This window comes from Chelonia mydas, chromosome 2 (genome assembly GCF_015237465.2).
Source record: "Chelonia mydas isolate rCheMyd1 chromosome 2, rCheMyd1.pri.v2, whole genome shotgun sequence".
Classification (NCBI taxonomy): domain Eukaryota; kingdom Metazoa; phylum Chordata; order Testudines; family Cheloniidae; genus Chelonia; species Chelonia mydas.
The window spans coordinates 18,258,724-18,283,512 of record NC_057850.1 but is presented as its reverse complement, the minus strand read 5'-3'; the positions used below and the strand labels follow the sequence as shown (position 1 = coordinate 18,283,512).

At 41.7% G+C, this 24,789-nt stretch overlaps 1 protein-coding gene across 7 annotated transcripts in view; it reads right to left on the bottom strand.

The window, feature by feature from the left end:
* Positions 1 to 7,876: 7,876 nt before the first annotated feature.
* The window catches only part of ASAP1 (ArfGAP with SH3 domain, ankyrin repeat and PH domain 1), a 372,441-nt gene continuing 355,528 nt past the window's right edge, over positions 7,877 to 24,789 (bottom strand). For all 7 annotated transcript variants that reach the window (XM_043539090.1, XM_037892008.2, XM_043539091.1 and 4 more), the window contains 3 exons: positions 21,697 to 22,199; positions 17,660 to 17,782; positions 7,877 to 11,216 (listed from right to left, as the gene is read on the bottom strand). In XM_043539090.1, the coding sequence (XP_043395025.1) occupies positions 11,142 to 11,216; positions 17,660 to 17,782; positions 21,697 to 22,199 (701 nt within the window). In that variant the 3' untranslated portion in view covers positions 7,877 to 11,141. The remainder of the gene's footprint in view (positions 11,217 to 17,659; positions 17,783 to 21,696; positions 22,200 to 24,789) is intronic.

Sequence of the window (24,789 nt, the reverse complement as noted above, 5' to 3'; positions counted from 1 at the left end):
ATGTAGAATGGTGTACAAAAAATAACTGCATTCAAAAATAAAACCACGTGAAACTTTAGAACCTACAAGTCCACTCAGTCTGTCATATATAATTTCATTCAGCTAATAGCTCTAACAAGTATGGTTACAATTTGCAGGAGATAATACTCCCCACATTGTTGTAGCTGGCATTGCAAGATATTTATGTGCCAGATGTGATAGAGATTCATATGTCCCTTCATGCTTCAACCACCATTCCAAACGATGTGTCCATGCTGATGATGGGTTCTGCTAGATAACAATCGAAAGCAGAGCAGACTGACATGTTCATTTTCATCATCTCAGTCAGTGTTGCTCCTTTGACATCTGAAAGCATTCTCGACTCCTCAGATTTTTGGAAGGCACTTCAGATTCTTAAACGTTGGGTTGAGCGCTGTTGCTATCTCTAGAAATCTCACATTGGTACCTTCTTTGCATTTTGTCAAATCTGCAGTGAAAGTGTTCTTAAAACGAACATGTGCTAGGTCATCATGTGAGATGACTAACATGAAATATATGGCAGAATGTGGGTAAAACAGAACAGGAGACATACAATTCTCCCCCAAGGAGTTGTCACAATTTAATTTTTTTTTTTTAAACAAGCATCAGTGTGAAAGCATGTCCTCTGGAATGGTGGCTGACACATGAAGGGGCATATGAATGTTTAGCATATCTGGCTTTGCAAGGTATTTATGTGCCAGCTACAATGATGCCAGGCGAATGCCTGTTCTAGCTTTCAAGTGACATTGTAAATAAGAAGCAGTCAGCAGTATTTCCTGCAAATTGTAACCAAACTTGTTTGTCTTAGCAATTGGCTGAACAAGAAGTAGGACTGAGTGGACTTGTGGGGTCTAAAGTTTTACATTGTTTTTGAGTGCAGTTATGGAACAACAAAAAATCTACATGTGTAAGTTACATTTTCAGGATAAAGAGATTGCAAGAGAGTACTTGTGTGAGGTGAATTGAAAGACTATTTTTTATCATTTTTACAGTACAAATTTGTGATCCAAAAAATATAGTGAGCACTGTACACTTTGTATACTGTGTTGTAATAGAAATCAATATTTAATAAATTTCAATGGGTAGTCTATTGTTTAACAGTGCAATTCTTTTAATCAGTTATTTTTTTTCAAATTAACAGCAATTAATCAACAGCCCTAGTTTAAACATAACTTTGTCACTGAAAAACCTAGGGCAATTTTAAGAGTCCTAATTGACTTTTCCCCCCTACAGTATCCTTTAGGGTTCTCTTTCAAAAGTCTTCCTTAGTTTTAGCCTTGAAGAAGCCAAATTCTTCCCCCCCCACTCCCTGTAGTATCAAGTGCCAGAGAAACTGAACCAGCCTAACCCTTTATTCAGTATCCCTTCTAATTACTGATATTCTTTGCCTAAATTCCAGCCTGTGGTTCTCACTAATGGGTGTAAGATGGCCTAGGTCCAAGGTCCCCAATGTGTAAAGCATGCCCCCCTAGGGGGGACATGGAGGACGATCTGGGGCATGTGTGGTATGCCAGGGTCCAGGCTAGCCCACAAAGGGGCAGGGAGGGAGCACCACAGAGCCCCTCCCCAACTCCAAGACTTCGCACAGCTCCTTTCCTGGCTGGGGGTGGGGCTTGGCCTGACTGCTAGCCCCCACTGCAGCCCTGCTCCTGGCCCCAGATCTGGCCCCCTTACCCCTGTCTGCATCCACCCATGGCTGGTTCCTGGCCCCGGGAGGGAGATGGGACCCTCAAAAGTTTGGGGACTACTGGCTTAAGTGTTCTTTGAATAAACTTGACACAAGGTATTTTGCACCAGTCTAGCATCTTTAACTGTACTAGATCACAGGTAAAACTAATCTTTCACAGGTGTTAACCTAAAATCTCCAATTTATGCATCTTTGGTACAAGCATGTCATAAGCCTACTTCATAAAGATCACTGAGTGGGAGGGAGCAGAAAGGCACATGTGGCTAGACTAATCCTCCACTCTAGGCTAGGAAGCTATAAGTGGGATTGTTGCTTAGCCTTGCAAGAGGGCTTTTCTGATGGAGCAGGAGAACAGTTAAGGTTTTGTAGGTGCTGATCTTGATAAGACATGGAATCTTCTAAACTATCTACAAATGCAGACAAGTTGAAAATGCTTGCAGTCAAATTTTACTGGTAAGTCTAAGTGAAACAGGAGTAAAAAGTAGAGGGGTGGTTCTGGTCAATTTGTAGTTCCTAGACTAGCAGCCATTTGTCCTGTAATCCTGTACATTAAACCCGTAGTGCATTAGTACTAACCTAATCTCTTGTTTGTGACAGGTGTAAGGAAGTAAAATTACACTAACAGCTGTTTACAAAGTCAGCTTCCATAAAACCATTCCTTTCACAAAGAAACAAGCAGTTAATGTTTAGCTTCAATATCTCAACTTAAAGTCACCAGCAAAGTCTACTGGTGTAAGTTCCCATTAACTCTGTGCTTATCACACATACTCTAGAAACAAAATCTTGAACTAGCCAAATCTTAAGCTTTAGGCCTATAGTTGTGCAATATTAGCAAACTTCAACAGTATCATGAACCTGCTGCATCTAATTCTAACAAGTGCCAAGCAGTCTCAGCCCTGGTCTACACTAGGACTTTAGGTCGAATTTAGCAGCGTTAAATCGATGTAAACCCGTACCTGTCCACACGATGAAGCCATTTATTTCGACTTAAAGGGCTCTTAAAATCGATTTCCTTACTCCACCCCTGACAAGTGGATTAGCGCTTAAATCGGCCTTGCCGGGTCGAATTTGGGATACTGTGGACACAATTCGACGGTATTGGCCTCCGGGAGCTATCCCAGAGTGCTCCATTTTGACCGCTCTGGACAGCACTCTCAACTCAGATGCACTGGCCAGGTAGACAGGAAAAGAACTGCGAACTTTTGAATCTCATTTCCTGTTTGGCCAGCGTGGCACGCTGCAGGTGACCAGGCAGAGCTCATCAGCAGAGGTGACCATGATGGAGTCTCAGAATCGCAAAAGAGCTCCAGCATGGACCGAACGGGAGGTACGGGATCTGATCGCTGTATGGGGAGAGGAATCCGTGCTATCAGAACTCCGTTCCAGTTTTCGAAATGCCAAAACCTTTGTCAAAATCTCCCAGGGCATGAAGGACAGAGGCCATAACAGGGACCCGAAGCAGTGCCGTGTGAAACTGAAGGAGCTGAGGGAAGCCTACCAGAAAACCAGAGAGGCGAACAGCCGCTCCGGGTCAGAGCCCCAAACATGCCGCTTCTCTGATGAGCTGCATGCCATTTTAGGGGGTTCAGCCACCACTACCCCAGCCGTGTTGTTTGACTCCTTCAATGGAGATGGAGGCAATACGGAAGCAGGTTTTGGGGACGAAGAAGGTGATGATGATGAGGTTGTAGATAGCTCACAGCAAGCAAGCGGAGAAACCGGTTTTTCCCGACAGCCAGGAACTGTTTCTCACCCTGGACCTGGAGCCAGTACCCCCCGGACCCACCCAAGGCTGCCTCCTGGACCCAGCAGGCGGAGAAGGGACCTCCGGTGAGTGTACCTTTTAAAATACTATACATGGTATAAAAGCAAGCATGTGAAAGGATTACTTTGCCCTGGCATTCGCGGCTCTCCTGGATATACTCCCAAAGCCTTTGCAAAAGGTTTCTGGGGAGGGCAGACTTATTGCGTCCTTCATGGTAGGACACTTTACCACTCCAGGCCAGTAACACGTACTCGGGAATCATTGTACAACAAAGCATTGCAGTGTATGTTTGCTGGCGTTCAAGCAACATCCGTTCTTTATCTCTCTGTGTTATCCTCAGGAGAGTGAGATATAATCCATGGTCACCTGGTTGAAATAGGGTGCTTTTCTTCAGGGGACACTCAGAGGAGCCCATTCCTGCTGGGCTGTTTGCCTGCGGCTGAACAGAAATGTTCCCGCTGTTAGCCACAGGGAGGGGGGAGGGTTGAGGGGGTAGCCACGCGGTGGGGGGAGGCAAAATGCGACCTTGTAACGAAAGCACATGTGCTATGTATGTAATGTTAACAGCAAGGTTTACCCTGAAAGAGTGTAGTCAGTGTTTTATAAAATGTGTCTTTTTAAATACCGCTGTCCCTTTTTTTTTTTCTCCACCAGCTGCATGTGTTTCAATGATCACAGGATCTTCTCCTTCCCAGAGACTAGTGTAGATTAGAAAGAAAAAAAAACGCACTCGAGATGAAATGTTCTCCGAGCTGATGCTGTCCTCCCACACTGACAGAGCACAGACGAATGCGTGGAGGCAAATAATGTCAGACTGCAGGAAAGCACAAAATGACCGGGAGGAGAGGTGGCGGGCTGAAGAGAGGGCTGAAGCTCGAATGTGGCGGCAGCGTGATGAGAGGAGGCAGGATTCAATGCTGAGGCTGCTGGAGGACCAAAGCAGTATGCTCCAGTGTATGGTTGAGCTGCAGCAAAGGCAGCTGGAGAACAGACTGCCACTACAGCCCCTGTGTAACCAACCGCCCTCCTCCCCAAGTTCCATAGCCTCCACACCCAGACGCCCAAGAACGCGGTGGGGGGGCCTCCGGCCAACCAGCCACTCCACCACAGAGGATTGCCCAAAAAAAAGAAGGCTGTCAGAGAAATCTGTGTCCATGTCCTGATCGCTCACGTGACCGCGCTGACGTCGCCTCCTCGCCCGGTAGCGCTTTGCCAGGTTCTGGTGCTGCATATACTGCTGGATAATGTGTGTGGTGTTTAATGTGCTCCTAATTGCCAAAGTGAGCTGAGCGGACTCCATGCTTGCCTTGGTATGGCGTCCGCACAGAAAAAAGGCGCGGAATGATTGTCTGCCATTTCTCTGACGGAGGGAGGGGCGACTGACGACACGGCTTACAGGGTTGGCTTCAGGGAGCTAAAATCCACAAAGGGGGTGGCTTTAAATCAAGGAGTAGTTCAGGCAGGAGTTCATGGAGGGTTCCAATAAGAAATGGTGCACCTAAGTTACTGTTCTTATTGGAACAAGGAGGTTAGCCTGGCCTCTGATTGATACATGGCTAGATTTAGCTCGCTGCACCTTCTCTGTGAGAGACTGCAGTGTGACCTAGAGGAATGAGTCCCCTAGACAGGGGAAGAGGCAAATGAGTACAAAACAAATCCGGTTTATTTCTTGTTTGATCCACTCCATCTATCTTTACATCTTTGGCCGGCAGCAGACGGTGCAGAAGGACTGCATGCCATCCACATCTCATGGCTGCTCGGCAGAAGACGGTACAATAGGACTGCTAAGCAATCCATATTGCCTGCCTGCTCACCATAAGACGGTTCAATAGGACTGACTGCCGGACTTAAGAGAATGACCTGGTCAAGTCACTAAAAATTTAGTCCCTGCGCCCATGTCTGCCCAGGCGCTCCTGATCGACCTCACACAGGCGACCAGGAGCACCTTGGACATGACGAGGACGGCTACCAGTCGTACTGTACCGTCTGCTGCCAGAAGGCAATGGGTTGCTGCTACTGTGTAGCAATGCCATACCGCGTCTTCCAGCACCCAGGAGACATACGGTGACGGTTACCTGAGCGGGCTCCATGCTTGCGGTGGTATGGCGTCCGCACAGGTAACTCAGGAAAAAAGGCGCAAAATGATTGTCTGCCCTTGCCTTCACGGAGGGAGGGAGGGAACGGGGCCGGACAATATGTACCCAGAACCACCCGCGACAATGTTTCAGCCCCATCAGGCATTGGGATCTCAACCCAGAATTCCAATGGGCAGCAGAGACTGCGGGAACTGTGGGATAGCTACCCACAGTGCAACGCTCCGGAAGTCGACTCTAGCCTCGGTACTGTGGAAGCACTCCGCCGAGTTAATGCACTTAATGCACTTCTGTGGGGACACACACACTCGAATATATAAAACTGATTTCTAAAAAACCGACTTCTATAAATTCGACCTTATTCCGTAGTGTAGACATACCCTCAGGGCCTCTCCAATGTTTTGCAGTATAATAATGTTGGTGTATTTTAAGTAGACTTACATGTCACAAATTAGTGTCCAAGTAGTCAATGCATTTTTATTTAGGGCTTAGATCTCTCCTCTAATTAACAGTATTCATGTTTCCTGTAAATTGAAGGATTAGTGCTTACTGTGTACATGCAGAGCACGTGTCTTTAGATGCTTGAGGGCTTTCCCTCAACTACAATCCATGAACACACTTTCTTCTTCTAACTAGGCCATTTGAGATGTAGCATATGACTGACTACTTTGTAGGTGGCGGCTTGAAGGATTTATTGTCTTACTGAGCAACCTCCAATATTGAATTGCAAACTTTTAACCCTTTATCTTTCACTAGGTAATCTGTATAATAGGCCTTAAGTGAATACAGTAAATGTTAAGGATTAGATATAGTCTATAGTTACAGCAGGCTTACTGCTCAGCATCTGAACCTAATCACTGATCAGCCAATCATCGTTCAATTTAAAGCTTCCATTTTCTTTGCTGGTGTTGAATAGGGTAAGCAGATCATACATCTCTGAACAGCAGACTGAGGAATTTGAATGAACAAGTATTAGCTCTCTTGTGCAGGGAGAGGGCAGGCCTACTTAAAAATTTGAGTTCTAACCAGGAAAGTGCCTGTACCTTTTTGCTGAAGGAGGATTCAAAGATCCTCTACACCATCTGTCAAAAATACTCTGTTCTTGCACTGGAAATGTCATACGCATACCCTGGTTTTTTTTTTTTTTTGGCCAAGGTATGGGAGGGGTAACAGAATTATGACTGTTTAAAACTTTGTTAAAATACCTACTGAACTCAAAAGCCCCAACTATTAGGGAGAACAAGTCATTGTGAAAGAGTCAAACACTGCTTTCCTTTGAGTTAAAGGATGAAAGAACGTCAACCCCACTGTGGTAACAAGTCAGGAAAGTAGCAATTCAGGGCCTTTAAAAGGAAATGTCTTATACAGGCTATCGGTAAGACCAAGTGTCTAGCACAATGCAAAGATATTGTACATTTACATGGATAATAAAAATGTCCAGAGTTATAGTAAACATTGAAAATTTTGGAAGAGACACCATCGTGCTGCCAGGTGTAGCCTCTCTCATTACTGAGAGTTAGAAGGGAATTTTTTCCTATGGACACGTTATCCCATAATTACTTGCCGCAGAGGTTCTTGTATCTTTCTCTGAAGTAATGAGTTACTGGCCACTATTAGGATAATTGGAGCACAGGAATTACCATACAGCCTCAGCCCAATTTACCTAACAACAAAATAGCAATTTGATATCTCAGGTTGGGGGAAAAAAAGGGGCAGAAAAAAAATCCATTCTTTTGTACAGATGGAAGATAAGTGATTGTTTCCCCTTTGCAAGTCACCTTTACTGTGGATTCATAACCACTTACTTCCCTTTGAATCCTAGCAACACCCTGTGAAATCATTAAAAATAATTTAAATGACTGCTAGGCTCCACATATCAATGTGACCCAATATCTCTAAAAGAGCTGTGAATTTTCAGTCTATCTGCAGACACAGAAAGATGGCACTCTGTTAGGCACATTTTGAATGTTTTCTTCACAATCAGAAGGGCTAGTCATGTTTTTAAATATTAAAACTTTATTCTGCAGAAGCTGATGGGGCCACCAGAGACGCTTAATCCCACCTATGAAAGAATGAGTGTATTCTGGTACTAACACATAGTTTTATCCTAAAACTTTTTGCTACTAAGTGCATTCATATTTAACAAATGGGTTACACATATACATGTATTATCAACTTAAAGTATACTTATATTGATAATTCAGCTCTCTACTCAATAGCTTAAAATGAGTTCTCTCTCAAAAGCCACCTACGTGAGATGTAGAATTTCCTCCTACAGGAGATTCCAATTGACAAAAGGGCCTTGTTCAGATGTCTGGGATCAACTGAATACATTTATTTCAAAGCAATTTTAAATATTAAAAAAGTAGAAATTAACACATACAGTACTCAAAAACTGTCACATTTACATACATGTGAATAGACAAGTGTACTGATGTTTGATCTTAACATTCAAATGAGAAGTCAAAATTTTAACTACTGGCACTACCAAATCTGATTTCTATACAACATGTTGATGTATTATGTAATAAAAAAATAAATAGCAATTGCTGTTCAACAGTAAAATAAGACATCATTTGCAGAACATCCCCATCCCAGGGGAAAAAAAACAACTAATTATTAGCTATTTGTCTATAAAGATCTAAACTTTCCAAATACTATTTCATGTACAAAATTGCAGATAGTGGCTCACTGAGTTTAAATATAATATTGTACTTAAACTCAAGCAATATAACATACAATGTATTTTTAAATTTCCTATGACCCACAATAAGCCAGAACAAACAGAACTCTTGTTCCTGATGGAACTAATCTCATTTTAACAATGCCTATGTATACTACTGCAAAGAGTGTACAAAAGAATAGACATTTGCTTCTACATCATTTTACATGTCTAGGTTTTCTTTATGTGGTTAGCTTTTACCAGATTATTTTGAGATCACTTAAAAATACACTTGACCACAAAAGTGAATAGTTTTTCTTTCTTTAATGCAACTTAAAACATTATATTAATGGATAAAAAGGAATGCTAAATAAACTCAGGTCCTGACTGCCTTCCATAAAGAACAGTATAAGACTGAAATACTGAAACTGATAACACTGTGGATTAGATGTGAGCAGGCTCACTCACTGGTGTATTTGTTTTTGAATACATATTTGTCATGACACTGATAAAGCAATAGTTTAAAAGCCACTGTCCAGTAACAGTTGATAAATATTTTGGAATATTTTTTCATGCAAGGTTTATTTGATATTTAAGTTTTCATAACCATATAAATAGAATTAAATATTCACTGACTATAGCCTTGTAAAACTGCACTAAAAATGAAAACTTTCAGAAGGCTTTTTTGAGTTGTGCTTTTATGAAATGAAAAATCTTCCTATGTAGCCAAGACTGTCTGCTGTAAAATATTAGTAATATGTACTGTTGCCAAAGTAACATTTTAAGCAATATAATACCAGTCCTACATAAGAAAATCACAGAACCTGATCAATACAGTTATCTGATCACAGAAAATAACAATTTCATTCTGTTCCAAAATTAAAAATGATATAGAAAATCTGAAGTAAATGAATGTTTTTAATAGTACACTAAATGTTTTGATTAGAAAAAAAGGAGACTAAGTGAATTAACTGCAAGGAATGTGTTTTCCACTAATGCCATTTGATAACAACTCTGAAGCTACCACAAGTCAAACACATCCTTCCAAGACTTATTAGAAATTAATTTTATGGTAATGTGTTTTTTGGCTGGTGCTTGGAGTTAAGACTATGAAATACAAAGATAGTTTAATGAAGACAGTTAATATACAACTTGATACTAGTGATTAGTTTCTATAATTAATAGCCTGACAAACTGCATGAAAGGTCAACCTTTCACTCTGATTTTCTAAACAATTTTTTATACTGTAATAGTTTACATTTATCCAGACAATAACATTGAGGAAATTTTACACTGGTTAATTATAACCTTCAGCAAAGCGGAAGACATTTTTTTTAAATAAGTGATTTTCAAAGAGAGCCAATTAGCTATAAATAAATACTGTTGCAAGCTCACATTTCAATCTGAATAGTTATCAAATTAAAATGTTCTTTTGTTCCAACTTAGCTATGTGACTACAGTACTATTCCTGTACAAAGACAGGTTTCAAGTAAGATTCTAAATCAGGGGTTCTCAACCCACAGGCAGCCTAATTAGCACACAGCTGCGGCCCAGCTGTGTGCTAAAGGCCCCCCGGGTCATCCTGCCTGGCCGCCCAGTGTGGCGGAGTCCGGGCTGCTACTCGGCCCAGTACAGTCTGGGGTCCAGGGCTGCGGGCCGGCCCCACGGGGTCCGGGGCTGCAGCCAGCCCCATGGAATCCGGGATCAGTGGCTGCCAGCCGGCCACGCAGAGTCCTGGATCCGGAGCTGCCACCCGGCCCTGCAGACTCCAGGGTCCGGGGCTGCTGCCCAACCCACAAGGTCCAGGACTACAGGCCAATCCCATGGGGTCCGGGATCTGGGCTGTTCCCCGTCCGCCCAGTCACACGGCCGCACACTGCCTGGCTCTGCACAGCAGGGTCTGGGGTCCCTGCCACCTGCCCAGGGTTCCACTCCTGGCCCCACTCTGTGGAGGGGTTTCTGGGCGGGAGGCGCTGGGCATTGGGTCTGGGGGGCACTCTGGTTCACAACCTGCGGCCCAGGTAACACATTGTGGGCCAGATATGTGGCTCACAATGATAAACAGGTTGAGAACCACTATTTTAAATGCATGCATAATGTAAACAGTGTAATATTTTCTAAAAGTCCTTGGTTACTAAAAATTCAGTGAAAAACCTTCAGCAAATTTCACATATGTATAAGGAAAGACAGTATGACTAATTTTTATCAAAATAAATTTTCAGCTGGAAGTAATTTGTAACTGTCTTAAAGTGAGGTAATATCACAGGGAAACTGCAATCAGAGTTTGGCATAGGTCCACATAATATAAACATGAAATGCTGTATGCACACCATAAAATGCTACTGATTTTCTGTAAAGTCAGTGAATATTCCTTTTGCTTTCAAACTTACGTTTAACTGAACACTTTCTTTAATAAATACCAAAGTGGGTTTCTTAGCTGTAAACTGTGTACACTTAATTGTAGATTGGTCTTTAAGTGGGCCAAAACCATTTACTTTGAAAACAGAATCTTAACTCTGCTAATTATATAATTGAGGATACTGAGTTATTAGGAACAGTCATTTCTACAAAGTTACATGGTTGATGGAAACCTGTGTTTGGAAAGCTGGCAGTTGATACACATTTTTAACAGCATAGACAGAGATGTAAGTGCTAGATGCCAAGGATGGCTTCAGCAAACCCAGTAAGGCATGCCAGGTTCCAAGGCTACCATAATACTGGCAAAGGCAGAATAACACAGTATATTTACAATACATATAATTCACCTCATGAGGTGAACCGTAAATGAATTCTTATTTTGTAACAGCAGCTATATATACAATTGTGCACAGGATTACAGAGAGGCAGCAGCCGTTAGCTTTTGCTAAAAAGCCTGTCTTGCATGAAGGATGTGCAATGCTCAAGTTTTGAATTTTATTAATCTGACAAAATGTGCACAAAGGACACCGGGAAGACTCCTTTCCTCTCTGGCTGTCCTTCGACATGGCCAATCTGCAACAAAGGAGAAAAACATTGTGGGTTTCTCACTTACTCCATATAACAAAACACTCTTCCTCGTACATAACAATACAAGCCTGGTGATGGTTCTTGGACATTTCACAGCATGCCATCTAAACCCTTGCCAAGGAAGCTACATTTTGATGTATGTTAGCCCTGGTCTACATTATGAGTTTAGGTCGAATTTAGCAGCGTTAGGTCGATTTAACCCTACACCCGTCCACACAACGAAGCCATTTTTGTCAACTTAATGGGCTCTTAAAATCAATTTCTGTACTCCTCCCCAACGAGGGGACGAGCGCTGAAATAGACATCGCCAGGTCAAATTTGGGTTAGTGTGGACGCAATTCGACGGTATTGGCCTCCAGGAGCAATCCCACACTGCTCTGTTGTGACCACTCTGGACAGCGCTCTCAACTCGGATGCACTGGCCAGGTACACAGGAAAAGCCCAGCAAACTTTTGAATTTAATTTCCTGTTTGGCCACCGTGGTGTGACCACGCAGAGCTCATCAGCAGAGATAATCATGGAGTGCCAGAATCACAAAAGAGCTCCAGCATGGACCGAACGGGAGGTACTGGATCTGATCGCTGTATGGGGAAACGAATCCGTGCTATCAGAACTCTGTTCCAAAAGACGAAATGCCAAAATATTTGAAAAAATCTCCATGGGCATGAAGGACAGAGGCTATCACAGGGATCCGCAGCATTGCTGCGTGAAACTTAAGGAGCTCAGGCAAGCCTATCAAAAAACCCAAGAGGCGAACGCCTGCTCGGGGTCAGAGCCCCAGACATGCTGCTTCTCTGATTAACTGCAGGCAATTCTAAAGGGTGCCCCTACAACTACCCCAGCCCTGTGCATGGACTCCGTCAATGGACTCACACGCAACAGGGATGAGGATTTTGGGGACGAGGAAGATGATGAGGAGGGGAAGGTTGAAGATAGCGCACACCAGGCAAGTGGAGAAACTGTTCGCCCTGACAGCCAGGAACTGTTTATCACCCTGGAGCCAATACCCTCCCAACCCGAGCTCCCGGACCTTGAAGGCAGAGAAGGCACCTCTGGTGAGCGTACCTTTGTAAATATAATACACCGTTTAAAAGCAAGCGTGTTTAATGATTAATTTGCCCTGAAGACTTGGGATGCATTCGTGGCCAGTACAGCTACTGGAAAAGTCTGTTAGCGTGTCTGGGAAGGGGGTGGCAATCCTCCAAGGACATCTCATTGAAGCTGTCCTGGAGTTACTCCCAAAGCCTTTGCAAAAGATTTCTGAGGAGGACAGCCTTATTGCGTCCTCCATGGTAGGACACTTTACCACGGCAGGCCAGTAGCACGTAGTCTGGAATCACTGCATAAGAAAGCATGGCAGTGTGTGGTCCCAGTGTTTGCTGGCATTCAAGCAACATCCGTTCTTTATCTCTCTGTGTTATCCTCAGGAGAGTGATCTCATTCATGGTCACCTGGTTGAAATAGGGGAATTTTATTAAGGGGACATCAGAGGTGGCCGTTCCTGCTGGGCTGTTTGCCTGTGGCTGAAAATAAATGGCGAGACAAGAGAAGCAGAGCAGAGCTGCAGTGGAAGCGGCCCTGCGAGACCACCAGGAGAGCAGGAGAGAAGAGTGGTGGATGATGATGGTAATATAGAGGACCTGCGAGGTGGATTCATAGCATCAGGAGAGCAGAGTGGCAGCGGAAGCGGTGGATGACGATGATGGTTAGCAGTCCAACTGCACTGTCTGCTGAAAGCAGTATGGCGCCCGCATGGAAAATAGGTGCGAAACGATTGTCTGCCGTTGCTTTCACGGAGGGAGGGGCGACTGACGACATGTACCCAAAACCACCCACGACAATGTTTTTGCCCCATCAGGCATTGGGAGCTCAACCCAGAATTCCAATGGGCAGCGGAGTCTGCGGGAACTGTGGGATAGCTATCCACAGTGCAACGCTCTGAAAGTCGACGCCAGCCTTGGTACTATGGACGCACTCCGCCGACTTAATGCGCTTAGTGCATTAGTGTGGGGACACACACGATCGACTGTATAAAATCGCTTTCTAAAAAATCGACTTCTATAAATTCGACCTAATTTCTTAGTGTAGACACATCCTTACTCTTCAATATCTCCCACTGTCAAACATAGACATTGGAGTTTTGTTTTGTTTTATTTGGATTAATATAGTCCTCTGTCTACCTTGGTTACAACAATATTTGGATTTGTAAAGAGATCAATAACCAACACCAAACATTGCTGTAACTGGGATAAATAGGGGGACAAGGTAAATGAACTGGAATGAAAGGATCACGGCTGTAATGGTAGATCTGGAAGTGTCACATAGTCCACTGAACCAAACACAGAGAGGAGAGGTTCTCTTGGCTGTCAGATTAACCTATAGTTATCAAACTGTATCTTGTAAGAGAACTGCTACAAACTCACTCCAGAATAAGGAATCTTGGGACTATCCTACCCTAGGAAGCCGCCTGTGGATGAAAAGAGCAAAAGAGAAACCTACAAGTTTGCTAAAAATGGGAAGTTACCTGGAATAATTCTATAGATGTGGGTAGAAGAAATCCAAGCAAAGCATTACATACCAAACATGAAAGAGGAGCAGGTGATGAAGGGTGCCCACCCCCCAAGCAAATTAGAGCACCAGTGATGTCTGTCACTCATGTTTACAAAAGCATAGATCCAACAAATCTCAATAACTAGCAAATGAGGGGACCAACCATGCCCCACACATCAAATTTGTACAGGAAACAGTTTGCAAGCAATCCACAGCATAATATACATTCATAAAGAGAGATCCAAGCAGTTTCAAATAATGAATCAGTCATTATCTTGTGTGTGGACATTTCACAAACGGGAGAAAAGCTAAATAATTTGTCCACTACACACAGTTTGCCGAACTCTAGTTAACAGTATCGGAACAGCATGCCTTGATTTATTGTACAGTCAGTCCTCTTCTAGCTCTTAATTCTTCTACGTTGAAGATTTACCTTCTGGTTCACTGTTTTCAGTATAGTAATGTGCCTCTCACTGCTCTATAGGTTATCAAAATGGAGAGGGGGAATAGGTGAGCCCATTGCTACCCCCTATGGAGTCAAGACTTTGAAGCAAATGGCCCAACAGCCCTCATCCCCCAATCCCAGAAGCACCAGGTGATTCAAAGCCCTTCATGGAATTTCCCAGGGGAATGACCTTTTAAGAAGGTCCCAGCATCCTTCATGAAGGAGAGACTCAGCAATCACTTCCAGCAGCGTCAGAAGATGGGGCAAGGGGACAAGCAGAGGCTACCTCTCCCCAATGGTGCTAAGACTTTGGGGGCACATGGCCCCAGCAAAAGCCTTCTCTTTCCCAGCAGTACAAGGTGGTGAGTCATTCACAGCCTTGGGAGTCCTGATGAGGTCCACAATTCTGGAGTTTTTCAGCTGTTTTGGGGACCTGGGTGTATGTGTGTGTGGGGGGGGAGGGTAACTGAGTAAGCAGTCAGGTAATGGGCAGGCCTCAGTGTAACCTTCCCAGCCTCAAATTGTAGTTACCACACCATAAACTCCATAAACGATCAGCATACTTTCTGTCTTTTGTACCTGACATCTACAGGACCCACCCGTGTCCTGTGCAGAGCAGCAGAGAATGGGACCCTGATTCTAATTGTGGCCTCTGAGTGCTGCTGTAATAACACCACTGCCACATCATCTGAGTTCCTGCGAGCCATTTCTGCACTCTGAAGATAGGCAAAACCAAGAGTTATCAAGTTTACAAACTGAATGGTCCAGAAAAGCCATAATAAATTCAGAAAAAATTAGTGCTCCCATGTCATTATACAAATTAGGTAGAGTATCTCTGCTAGAGATTTGAATTGCCTAAGGCACAGTCCTGAACTATTAGGGAGATGGAACAGATGATATAATAAGTCTTTTCAGTATCTAACTTCTATGATGTGTCAATTTCTTCTTGGTTCACCTTGTCATACCTACATATGGACTGCAGAATATATAGGGCTCAATTAAAAAAAAAAGACACTGTTCAATGGTTTTTGACAAAAATAGGTATTTTTGTTTGTAAAAGATGCATTGACATACATAGATGCAAGTGTCACACTGGGAAATTGCAATTGTGCGTGCAGCTGGATCTTTTGCAAACAAAATCCTAGGTACACATTTCTGAAAATTAGGCATTATTTTAGCACTGTCCATTGTTTTGAACTTCCTAGAATCCCAAAGCTAAATAAATTGATGAAAGAGAATGAACCTTAACTCCAAATTTCTTTTTGTCAGTCTTCACCTTTAAATAATGCGTATGAAATGTAATTTCATTTTTTAAAAAGAATGGATAAACAAATATAAATAAATTAAAGGAGATAAAAGAAATGTTTCCACAGATATTATAAGTGAATACTAGATGTTGGAATCATGAAGACAAAAGAGCCATTAAACTGTCAGTTTGGCTTTGACTCAAAGACACATAAGTGATTAATGCATTAGAAATCTGCAGGATGGATGGCCCATGACATATTGATAACATGTAAGACCTCTTGTTTCTCAGTGTGAATGGAATGGTTACTACTGACATTCAGAGACATACAACATATCTATCCATTTATCAGTGATTCATTGTCAATACAAATGAATGAGGCACATCTATTGGCCTGATGATAACTGTGTGTCCAGACAGATAGACAATATAATGGACAAGTTCGATAAATTCCATTTTCAAGATCTGAAATTTCAGGATTATGTGGACATCCAGCAGACCATTTTCTGAGATTTCACAGCCGTTTACTGATATTTATTTTGACTGTATGTAATTATACACAGATTGGGAGAACAGCCATATGTAGCAGCGCAGTTATCTGCATTAGCACTGTAAGAGAACCTCTGTTTCCCTTCCCCACTGTTTTCTCCTCATTGTGAGGAAGAGAAACTAAAAAAAGTAAAATGTTTTAGCATCTTTCATCTGGGCACCAGTCCTTTAATATTTTGTACTGAGTCTGAATTCTGACAGGAAATCCTGAGTGTGGTAATCAGAGAGAAACATTGTATCTGGCACAGACCCCAGACATTATGGACAGCACTGCAGCTGGACTGGTGCACTAACACCTGCTGGGACAGTGCAGCAGTAGGAATTACATTTTTATTGGTAAAATTTGTCTCACTTTCCTTCCTTCCTTACAGCTGAGGCCTGGGGAAGCAGGATTCACTAGGGCTTGGGAGGAAGCTAGCAGAGGATGAAGGAAGGATTGGGCCTCAGGCTAGGTTTGAGAAACTGTGAGGTTAGCAACAGATTGAAAACTGGATCAGGTCCAGGAACACAGAAGCAGTGGAGTGGGATCCAGGAGGAAGACAGAGGGTAAGACAAGAGTAAACTGCAGAGTAAGGACAAAATTGATCAACTGCATGTAATTTAGGAGGGGAAACCAACAGTGCATGGGATTAATTACAACAATCATATTCACAGCAACTGTTGTTAACTAGCTTAATGTTGCTGGTGAATTCAGACAAGAACCATATTTTATCATAAAGAAAAGGAGTACTTGTGGTACCTTAGAGACTAACCAATTTATTTGAGCATAAGCTTTCGTGAGCGCATCCGATGAAGTGAGCTGTAGCTCACGAAAGCTTATGCTCAAATAAATTGGTTAGTCTCTAAGGTGCCACAAGTACTCCTTTTCTTTTTGCGAATACAGACTAACACGGCTGTTACTCTGAAACCTGTCATATTTTATCATGTATCAACAAAGGTACACACACTGTTTAAATGGAATAATTTGCAGGGGAGGGGAAATCTGAAACTACCTCATTTAGTGGAAAGCTGGTGCATTCCAAAGGCAACAAAATATTGCATTTCAGAAGTATCTCTGAGGCTGGCAGGGATAGTTTTAGCAATATCCAGGGAAAACTGTCTCCCCACAAAAGCAGGTAAATTCCTTGCCTGTACACACCCATTCTCCTTCAATTTAAATACTGGATGCAAGTTTACATAAATGCTGTTGCATAATTTTTTGACAAAAGATGCAAACATTAATGCAAATTATGTACAATACATGGTATGTTGTCACTGCCCAGTTAGTTTCCTCTAGTCTAGGGTAAAGGAAGGAATCAAATAAACTTGGAATAGCAGCAGTTCAAGAATCAAAGAGCATATAAGGTCTCTCAGTAAGTCCAATCATCTGAAACCCTATGAAATGGGGTCAGTTTTTGCTGCTGTCCCTAGTAGTTGCTAACACCATTAAGAATGGGAGTCTGCATTTAAGTCCCTATGAAGCATAAAATAATTGAATTTCTCAATGAAGTATGATTGGTCTGATGCTCAAGAGCTTTAAGTAGGTCAAATAAGGTGTAGCATATAGAAACTATGAGTAAGCTAGCTGCTACTCAGATGAGAGTAATGCCCAATAAAGTGTCAATTATACAGAATTTTCATAAAAGGAGAGATACATACCCACCACTCTTGGTCCTCTTCACCAGTTACTATAATTACTTCTCCTTCAACAAATGTAAGCTCATCATCATTGTCTGCTTGACAGTCATAAATGGTCTTCACTCTCCTAACTTTGTTTTTCCCCTAAAAAGTAAACACAATTTTAGCTGAAAGAGCTGAGAAAGGGGATAAATATATAGAATTTAAATTTGGAGTTTTGGCTATGATTTATTCTACAAATCCAGTGCATTTTACCAGCAGTTTGTATCTCTGATTGCAGGGGGAACCCTGCCCTCCCCATCTCCCCTGCCTGCTCCCCAGCTCATCATGCCAATGTGCCTTGTTTCATCAAGGTTTTTAAACAACTATATCTAGATTATATAGTCTGTATTCAAAAATACAATGTTAGAAAGCCTGACATCTAACTACTGCCTAATTAAATGATTTAGGCCCCACCTATACTTACTTAGACTAGAAAATAGTTTTAACAATGGTTCTGACATGGTTTTAGTCTATATACACTATCCCTTTAATGTGTATTAGAATTAAGAACTGGCCAAAACCAAATTAAAATCCAATTGCTGATGAAATTCAGAAAGACAGGGGAACTAAGGAAGTTACTGAATTCAAACCCCAGTATCTATACCTCTACTAAAGTTTTGGTTCCAGGTCCAGTGCAAAACCAAAATGAACCTATTCTTTGATTCTGGGACAGACAGACTAAATCTAGCAAGACAATATTTTCATGAAATTTTGACTCAATGGCTGAAATCCCACATGAAGATCTACTCTAAGATGAGTGGCACTATTTTGGGCTGCTCTCTCATGAGAATGGCTTGTGTTAATTATTCTGAACCCAAACACAATCAGTAGGTCTGATTCTGCGCTAGACTGTCAATTCATATCATAGCCTGTTTTTCTGGGAACTGTGTAAACAGTTTCCAAACTTGACTACCTTGCAAGTATATGATCTGTTATTGTATATCACATTTCAAACACTCAAAGACTAAAGGAAGGCAAATGATAAAAGCTTCAGAAGCAACAACTAAGAAGGATGGTAAGCAAACCATGCAAGCTTAGTCAATAAGACAATGTGAGACTCCAAAAAAATAAGATTGAGGTGGAGATGGCACCTGTTTGCAAATATATAAAGGAATGTTGTATAAAAGGGAAGGGATCCATTAGTCAAAACTGGATTTAATATGATGTACTAAAAAATCACATTAAATATTAAGAAAACCTTTACAAACTTCAAACCAGTTAAGCAACAGAGCAAACTATCAGGAGAGGTTGACAGTCACCATTAATGTTGAGAGTAGGCACCCAGCTGCTAGTGATATTTATATACCAGGAATAATAAAATCAATCATGAAATGATGCAGGGGAATGGGCTTTTTCCACCAACTAGACTGTATTAATTTTTCTAGTTCAAGTGAATTTCTATAGAAAGGTAGATTTCCATATCTGTCTCAAGATATAAAGATGTGAGGGAAAGTGACTGACATTCCTCCAGGTAGTCAGTGCTTTATTATTAATACATGGGTGACATTTTAATAATCTACCCACTTCAACTCATTAATAATCTGCCCACTTTAACTCATAGCCTGAGGTGGTATATATCTCTGGAAAGGACTAAGGGCTGGATTTTAAAGGAATGTACATTAAGAGCACAGTTTGAGGTTGTGATGTGTAAAGAAATAAGTATTTTCAAGGCATGTAATTTTTGCAGCAAATGCAATTAACAATCATTTTCTCTCTTTGTGCACCCAAATCTATCCTAAAATGACCATATATCAAAATATTCAGGAAGAGGTTGTGGTGCTCACAATAGTTGCTGCCTTGCTAATTAACTGACATGACCCCTCCAATTTGTGCTCTCATTTACACTTCTAAAGGAACAGCTTCTAATAGGGTACTTTTCTCTCTGTTGAAAACAATGATGTTTATAGCCAAGGAAAAATGTGACTGTTAGTACTAGGTGTAGTTTTAATGACACTGAGACCAAATTTTATTTCTCTTCAAATCCCATTTAATTCCTTAAATATTAGTGGTACTTTTCATACCTACTATATGCTTCTGAAATACCCAATTCCCTCAAACTGTTAAGAAACAAAGACTTTTGCCTGCATAGCAGGTGGTTAAATTCCCACTAATATTGGTGGCTGTCCTTAAAGGTGCTGATGTTCTGTGGTGATGCAGCATTCCATCATCTTGTGGTGACAGAACACAGCAAGGGAACCAGATGAGAAATGTATTTGAGGGGTTCACGTATTAAGTAGCTCCATTGCCAACCAAACACAAGTGTGAGCATGCATGCACAGAATCTGGAGCTGCACAGACACACATTTCTGGTGCTCCCTCACCATTTCCATAAATATAATTTAGATTAAGCCAGAACAGTGAGTCTATACCGATGTAAAAACAAATATAAATGGAAGGCCCAGCAGTTCATCCTCAGAACACTTGGAAATATCCAGTGTGATTTTCTGTATTTTAGAAGATATTAATCAAAAGATTAATGCATTATTTGTCTCTTTCCTCATAGAGGGAAGAGGGAGCTTGCAGTACTGAGTTTTCCCCCTCCCTTTAAAGTAAATGAATATGCAACTCTTGGCTGGGAGATCTCTTGTGGTCCTTCTGATGTCCCACCTACTGGCAGGAAAGCAAGGAAGTCCAAAAGACAAAAACTTCCGTTGCTCTCACTTCAGATTACCCTGACTGGTGAGTCCTTGCCTCACCAGTCAGGTAGGAATGGTGAGCTGAAGAGAAAGTGTATGCTCTCCTAAGCCCAGGAGAGGAGGAGGAGTTCTCCCCCTTCATTCAGCAAAGGAGAGGAAGCTGTGTATCCTTCTACCTCAACCCTTTGCATACCCAGCTTGCTGAATAAAAAACACTTCCTCTATTATTTTTTGGGTAGTTCATAGGACGAAAACCGTATAAAAGTATGTTTAACACCTTTTCTTTATCTACTTGGATTGTGAGATAAACAATAAAGGCCACTCTACAAGAATAACTAGTGTGCAGTCTGAATAAGTGTCTTAGGGTATGTCTACACTACCCGCTGGATCGGCAGGCAGCAATCGATCCAGCGGGGATCGATTTATCGCGTCTAGTCTAGATGCGATAAATTGATCCCCAAGCGCTCTCCCGTCGACCCCTGTAATTGTGAATAATATAGCTGAAGTCGACATACTTAGATGGACACCGTGGTGAAGACCCCACGGTAAGTCCATCTAAGTATGTCGACTTCAGCTATGTTATTCACCCCCAACCCCAGTGTAGACCAGGGCTATGTAAATTAGATGAAGATAAACTGTTCCTATTATACCTAAGTTTGTTAGATGTGAATTACATTAAAGTGTAGTGGTGAGAACTCCAGATTGGGTTCCAGTTCTGTTCCCAGCTTTGCCACTGACTTGCTGCATGACCTTTGGCAAGTCAAAATTTCCCTCTGTGCCTCTATGGGCCCTTCTGTAAATACAATGATACTTATGCACCTTTGTTAAGCATATAGGTGCTAAATATTTGAATTATTACATTGTGAAAGTTGATTTTTTGTGGTTGACATTTTAAGTTTTGTAACAATTATTAAAAAGGAAGTTTAAAATAAAACCTATTAAACCCTTTTCTAAATATGTTCAAAATCAAATATATGTCCCAGTTATTTTATATGTAGGAAACAGAGAGCAAAGAATTAAAGACAGAAAGCTTTAAAAATGTTTTTAACTCCTTAATGCACAGAAAGTCACCACTTATTGCAGAAACATAATTTGCACCCTTAACACTGCCAAAAATGCTCTGGTGAATTTAAGTGGAGAGTCTTGCTCCCAGGCCTGAACTTTTATTTTTTTATACTCCTTTTGGCATGCAAGAGGCTTTACCATCAGAAACATTATCTGTTGAAACCGTTCAAAAGCATACATCTGTGCTCAAATTTGTGAGTTGTTGCCTGTTTTGTGCACATAACTCAAGTGCAGTCTTCTTGCAAATTTAGCTTTAGGAGAACTTCAAAGCTTGCCATGAGGCTTTCAGCACATTGGAATAATAGAACTACCCACCATATTTATTTTCCTGGGAAGCGGCACTGGGGTCTCTGGCAGAGTATGTGTCACATCATTAGAATCTTCAGATACTTGCTTTTGGACGGTATCTCTAGAGTGTACATTTGGAGAAAGATCTATGGAGTGAGATTTCTGATTTGCCTCTGAGGGCTGAGGCTTTGGTGATGATTCTCCAGCTTGAGTTTTAACCAATACCTCTCCTAGCTGAGGTTTTGGAGGCAGGTCCTTCATTTGTGGCTTTGGTGGTAAGTCTCCAAGTTGTGGTTTTGGTGGCAAATCTCCAAGCTGAGGTTTTGGGGGTAATTCTCCTGGTTTTGGGGGTAGTTCTCCAATTGGAGGTTTCTGGGTGAGTTCCACAGGCTGAGGCTTTGGGGGCAAGTCTCCAGGTTGTGGTTTCTGTGGCAGATCGACCGACTGTGAAGACTTCTGAAAGATTTCCAGGTGTTGATTAGATCTATCTATTGAAAGATGATGACTGGTTTCTATTTTTCTTAGTGCCACTAAAACAGAAAGCAAAATCAGGATATTTTCACATGTATTTCACGGACAGACAGACAATCTCATTTCCCCATATTACATTTAAGGAGAATCTGAAGTACGCAAGACAACTTCTTTTCTTCTAGAAAGATTTATTTACATCATACAAAATACAGAAAGAGAATTTCTATTTCAGGCTAACTCCAAGTACAGATATCGACAATAAAAGAAACTAAAAAGCTCAAGACCTAGCAGTTATCTTCAATAACTGAAGATGTCAGACACACTCTGAGTTACCTTTCACACATTTTAAATAAAACACTATTTCCCAACAGTTGAAATTAATAAGCAATATTATATTTGTGATGTAAAAGAAAGGATTGAAATTTTAAAAAACGATATTGCCTTGTAGTTTATCTACAAGAGCTGGAAAATACGCACGTCCTTTCAATCAACATTTATTTTTACATTTTCTTAGTTTCACTGCTCTTTCTTCCTTAGACTCGTCCATTAAGTGTGCCAAGCAAAACTTGACTGGCATGAGTGTACTTAGCTATATTTTACAGGTATATATGTATGAAGCCTGATACTGAGAGAGTAAGCGCCTTGATGAAAGTACCACATCATTTTGACTCAGAAAAAGGGATAATTTCATACTGTGTTCAACATTTGCTTTTAGGTCAAGCAACACTGTCAAGAATGATAGGTCCACACATTTAAACTTACCACAAAATAATATCACACATATACACTATTTATAATATAACCTACTACAAAAACACATTCACATCATTATATACGATGATCCTGATTTTTAGATGAGAATTCTGCACACATTACTACAAGTGAGAGACGATTTAGCCATACATGTACATAAGAATGACTTCTACAAACATGTCGTAACACATATGCAAATAAGGCACAAATGAATCAAGTTCAGGCTGAAAATCAGGCCAAGCAGTTTATTTTAACTGCACTCCTAATATTAAATACATTTTTATTAGTCCTCCAAAATGAGCGCTTCAAATAAAACAGAATATCAGATTTGTTGCTAGGTAACACACCCCTCATAAAGGCTGGAACAACCACTTGCTATGGTTTGAGAGTTCTGTATATGGCCCCAAAGTAATTTCAGCCCACAATGACAGTCAGCTCTAACCTAATTTTATACCAAGTGAATATTGACTTATTTTGTAGTGACACCTGTCATCTCAATGACACCTTAAAAGGAAACTGCTGAACTGAATTAATTTTCTTACCTGTAAAAAACTGAATTTTTAAAATTTGTATTTAGTTTTTGCCACTAATGCTTTGCATTTCTCTTATCTTGCAGAATGGCTAGATTCATTCTCTGGTTCTCATACTTTGGAACAATACAGTTGTAATATCCACTGACACACACACACTGGCATATGTAAAACTGTGCTATATTTTATATGCTTACCCTCACTGTGTGTGCTCACATGTGTGTGTGCGTGTGTGAAGGGGTGTATGTATACTTCTCTGTTTTCTCCAGTTCTTCAATTAATTCTGGCACATCACTCAGAGAAAGAGGCTTCCATTGCCACCTTTTCCTCCCAATCTTCTACTCTGTTTCTCAAAATGTTCCACTTTACAGACTATGGTACAGGAAAGCTCCTAGGACCATTGGTAGTCCATAAACCATAGTGTGAAAGTAATGCATTATCCTGTATATTACAAAGATTAATTGTTATGATCTCTCATTTTCAAGCACTCACTTAAACCTTTGTGTTTTAGCAATAGGAAATCTTACCTTACATGTTAAGGTGCACTTAATAGATTTTCCCCTTTTGAATATATGCACAGCATACAATGTTTTCTCGGTTGGTTTCAAACCATTTATATTTGCAAGTTTCTTAACAAAACTTCATATTGGTTATAATGTATTTGCATGTTCTCATGCAGGGCTGTCCCTAGCTATTCTGGCACCCTATGCAGGCCCCCCGCAGGGTGGGAGCCGGGCCGCCGGGCGGGGAGAGGCTGACCCCAGGCCTCTGCGGGGGAAGGAGGAGGGCTGGTTTGGGGGGCAGGGGGAACTGCCCCCCAGCACTCACCGGCAGTGTGGCTGGGTCGCTGCACTTCCCGCCATCGGGGAGTGCAGGCCTGGCCCTGTAGCAGTCCTCAGGGGAGTGGGGGCGGGGCTGGGGGCGGAACAGAGTGGTGGCTTTGGGGAAGGGGTGGTGTGGGGGCGGGGCTGGGGCAGAGTAGGGGCGGGAAGAGGAGGGGCTGCACCAAAATTTTCTGGTGCCCTACACAGCTGCGTACAGGTACAGACGGCCCTGTTCTCATGCATACACTAGGTGAAATTTTTCAGACAAAACTTCTTTTGCTGAAAAATGTAAATTCAGGTCCAGCAAAACATTCTGTGAATTCGAGTTGATTTTAGCCAACTGTTTTGGTCAAAACAAAACAAAACAAGCAAATGTCAAAATAGTCTTTTTTGATATTATCAGCTAGAGTCATAAGGGGATTTAGGTGCCATTCACAAAATTGAGGAGGTGGTGTTGGTGTTACAACCTTTAGCCCTGTGGTTAGGGCACTCACGTGTGACGTGGGCGACCAAGGATTGAATCCCCACTCTGGAGCAAGAAC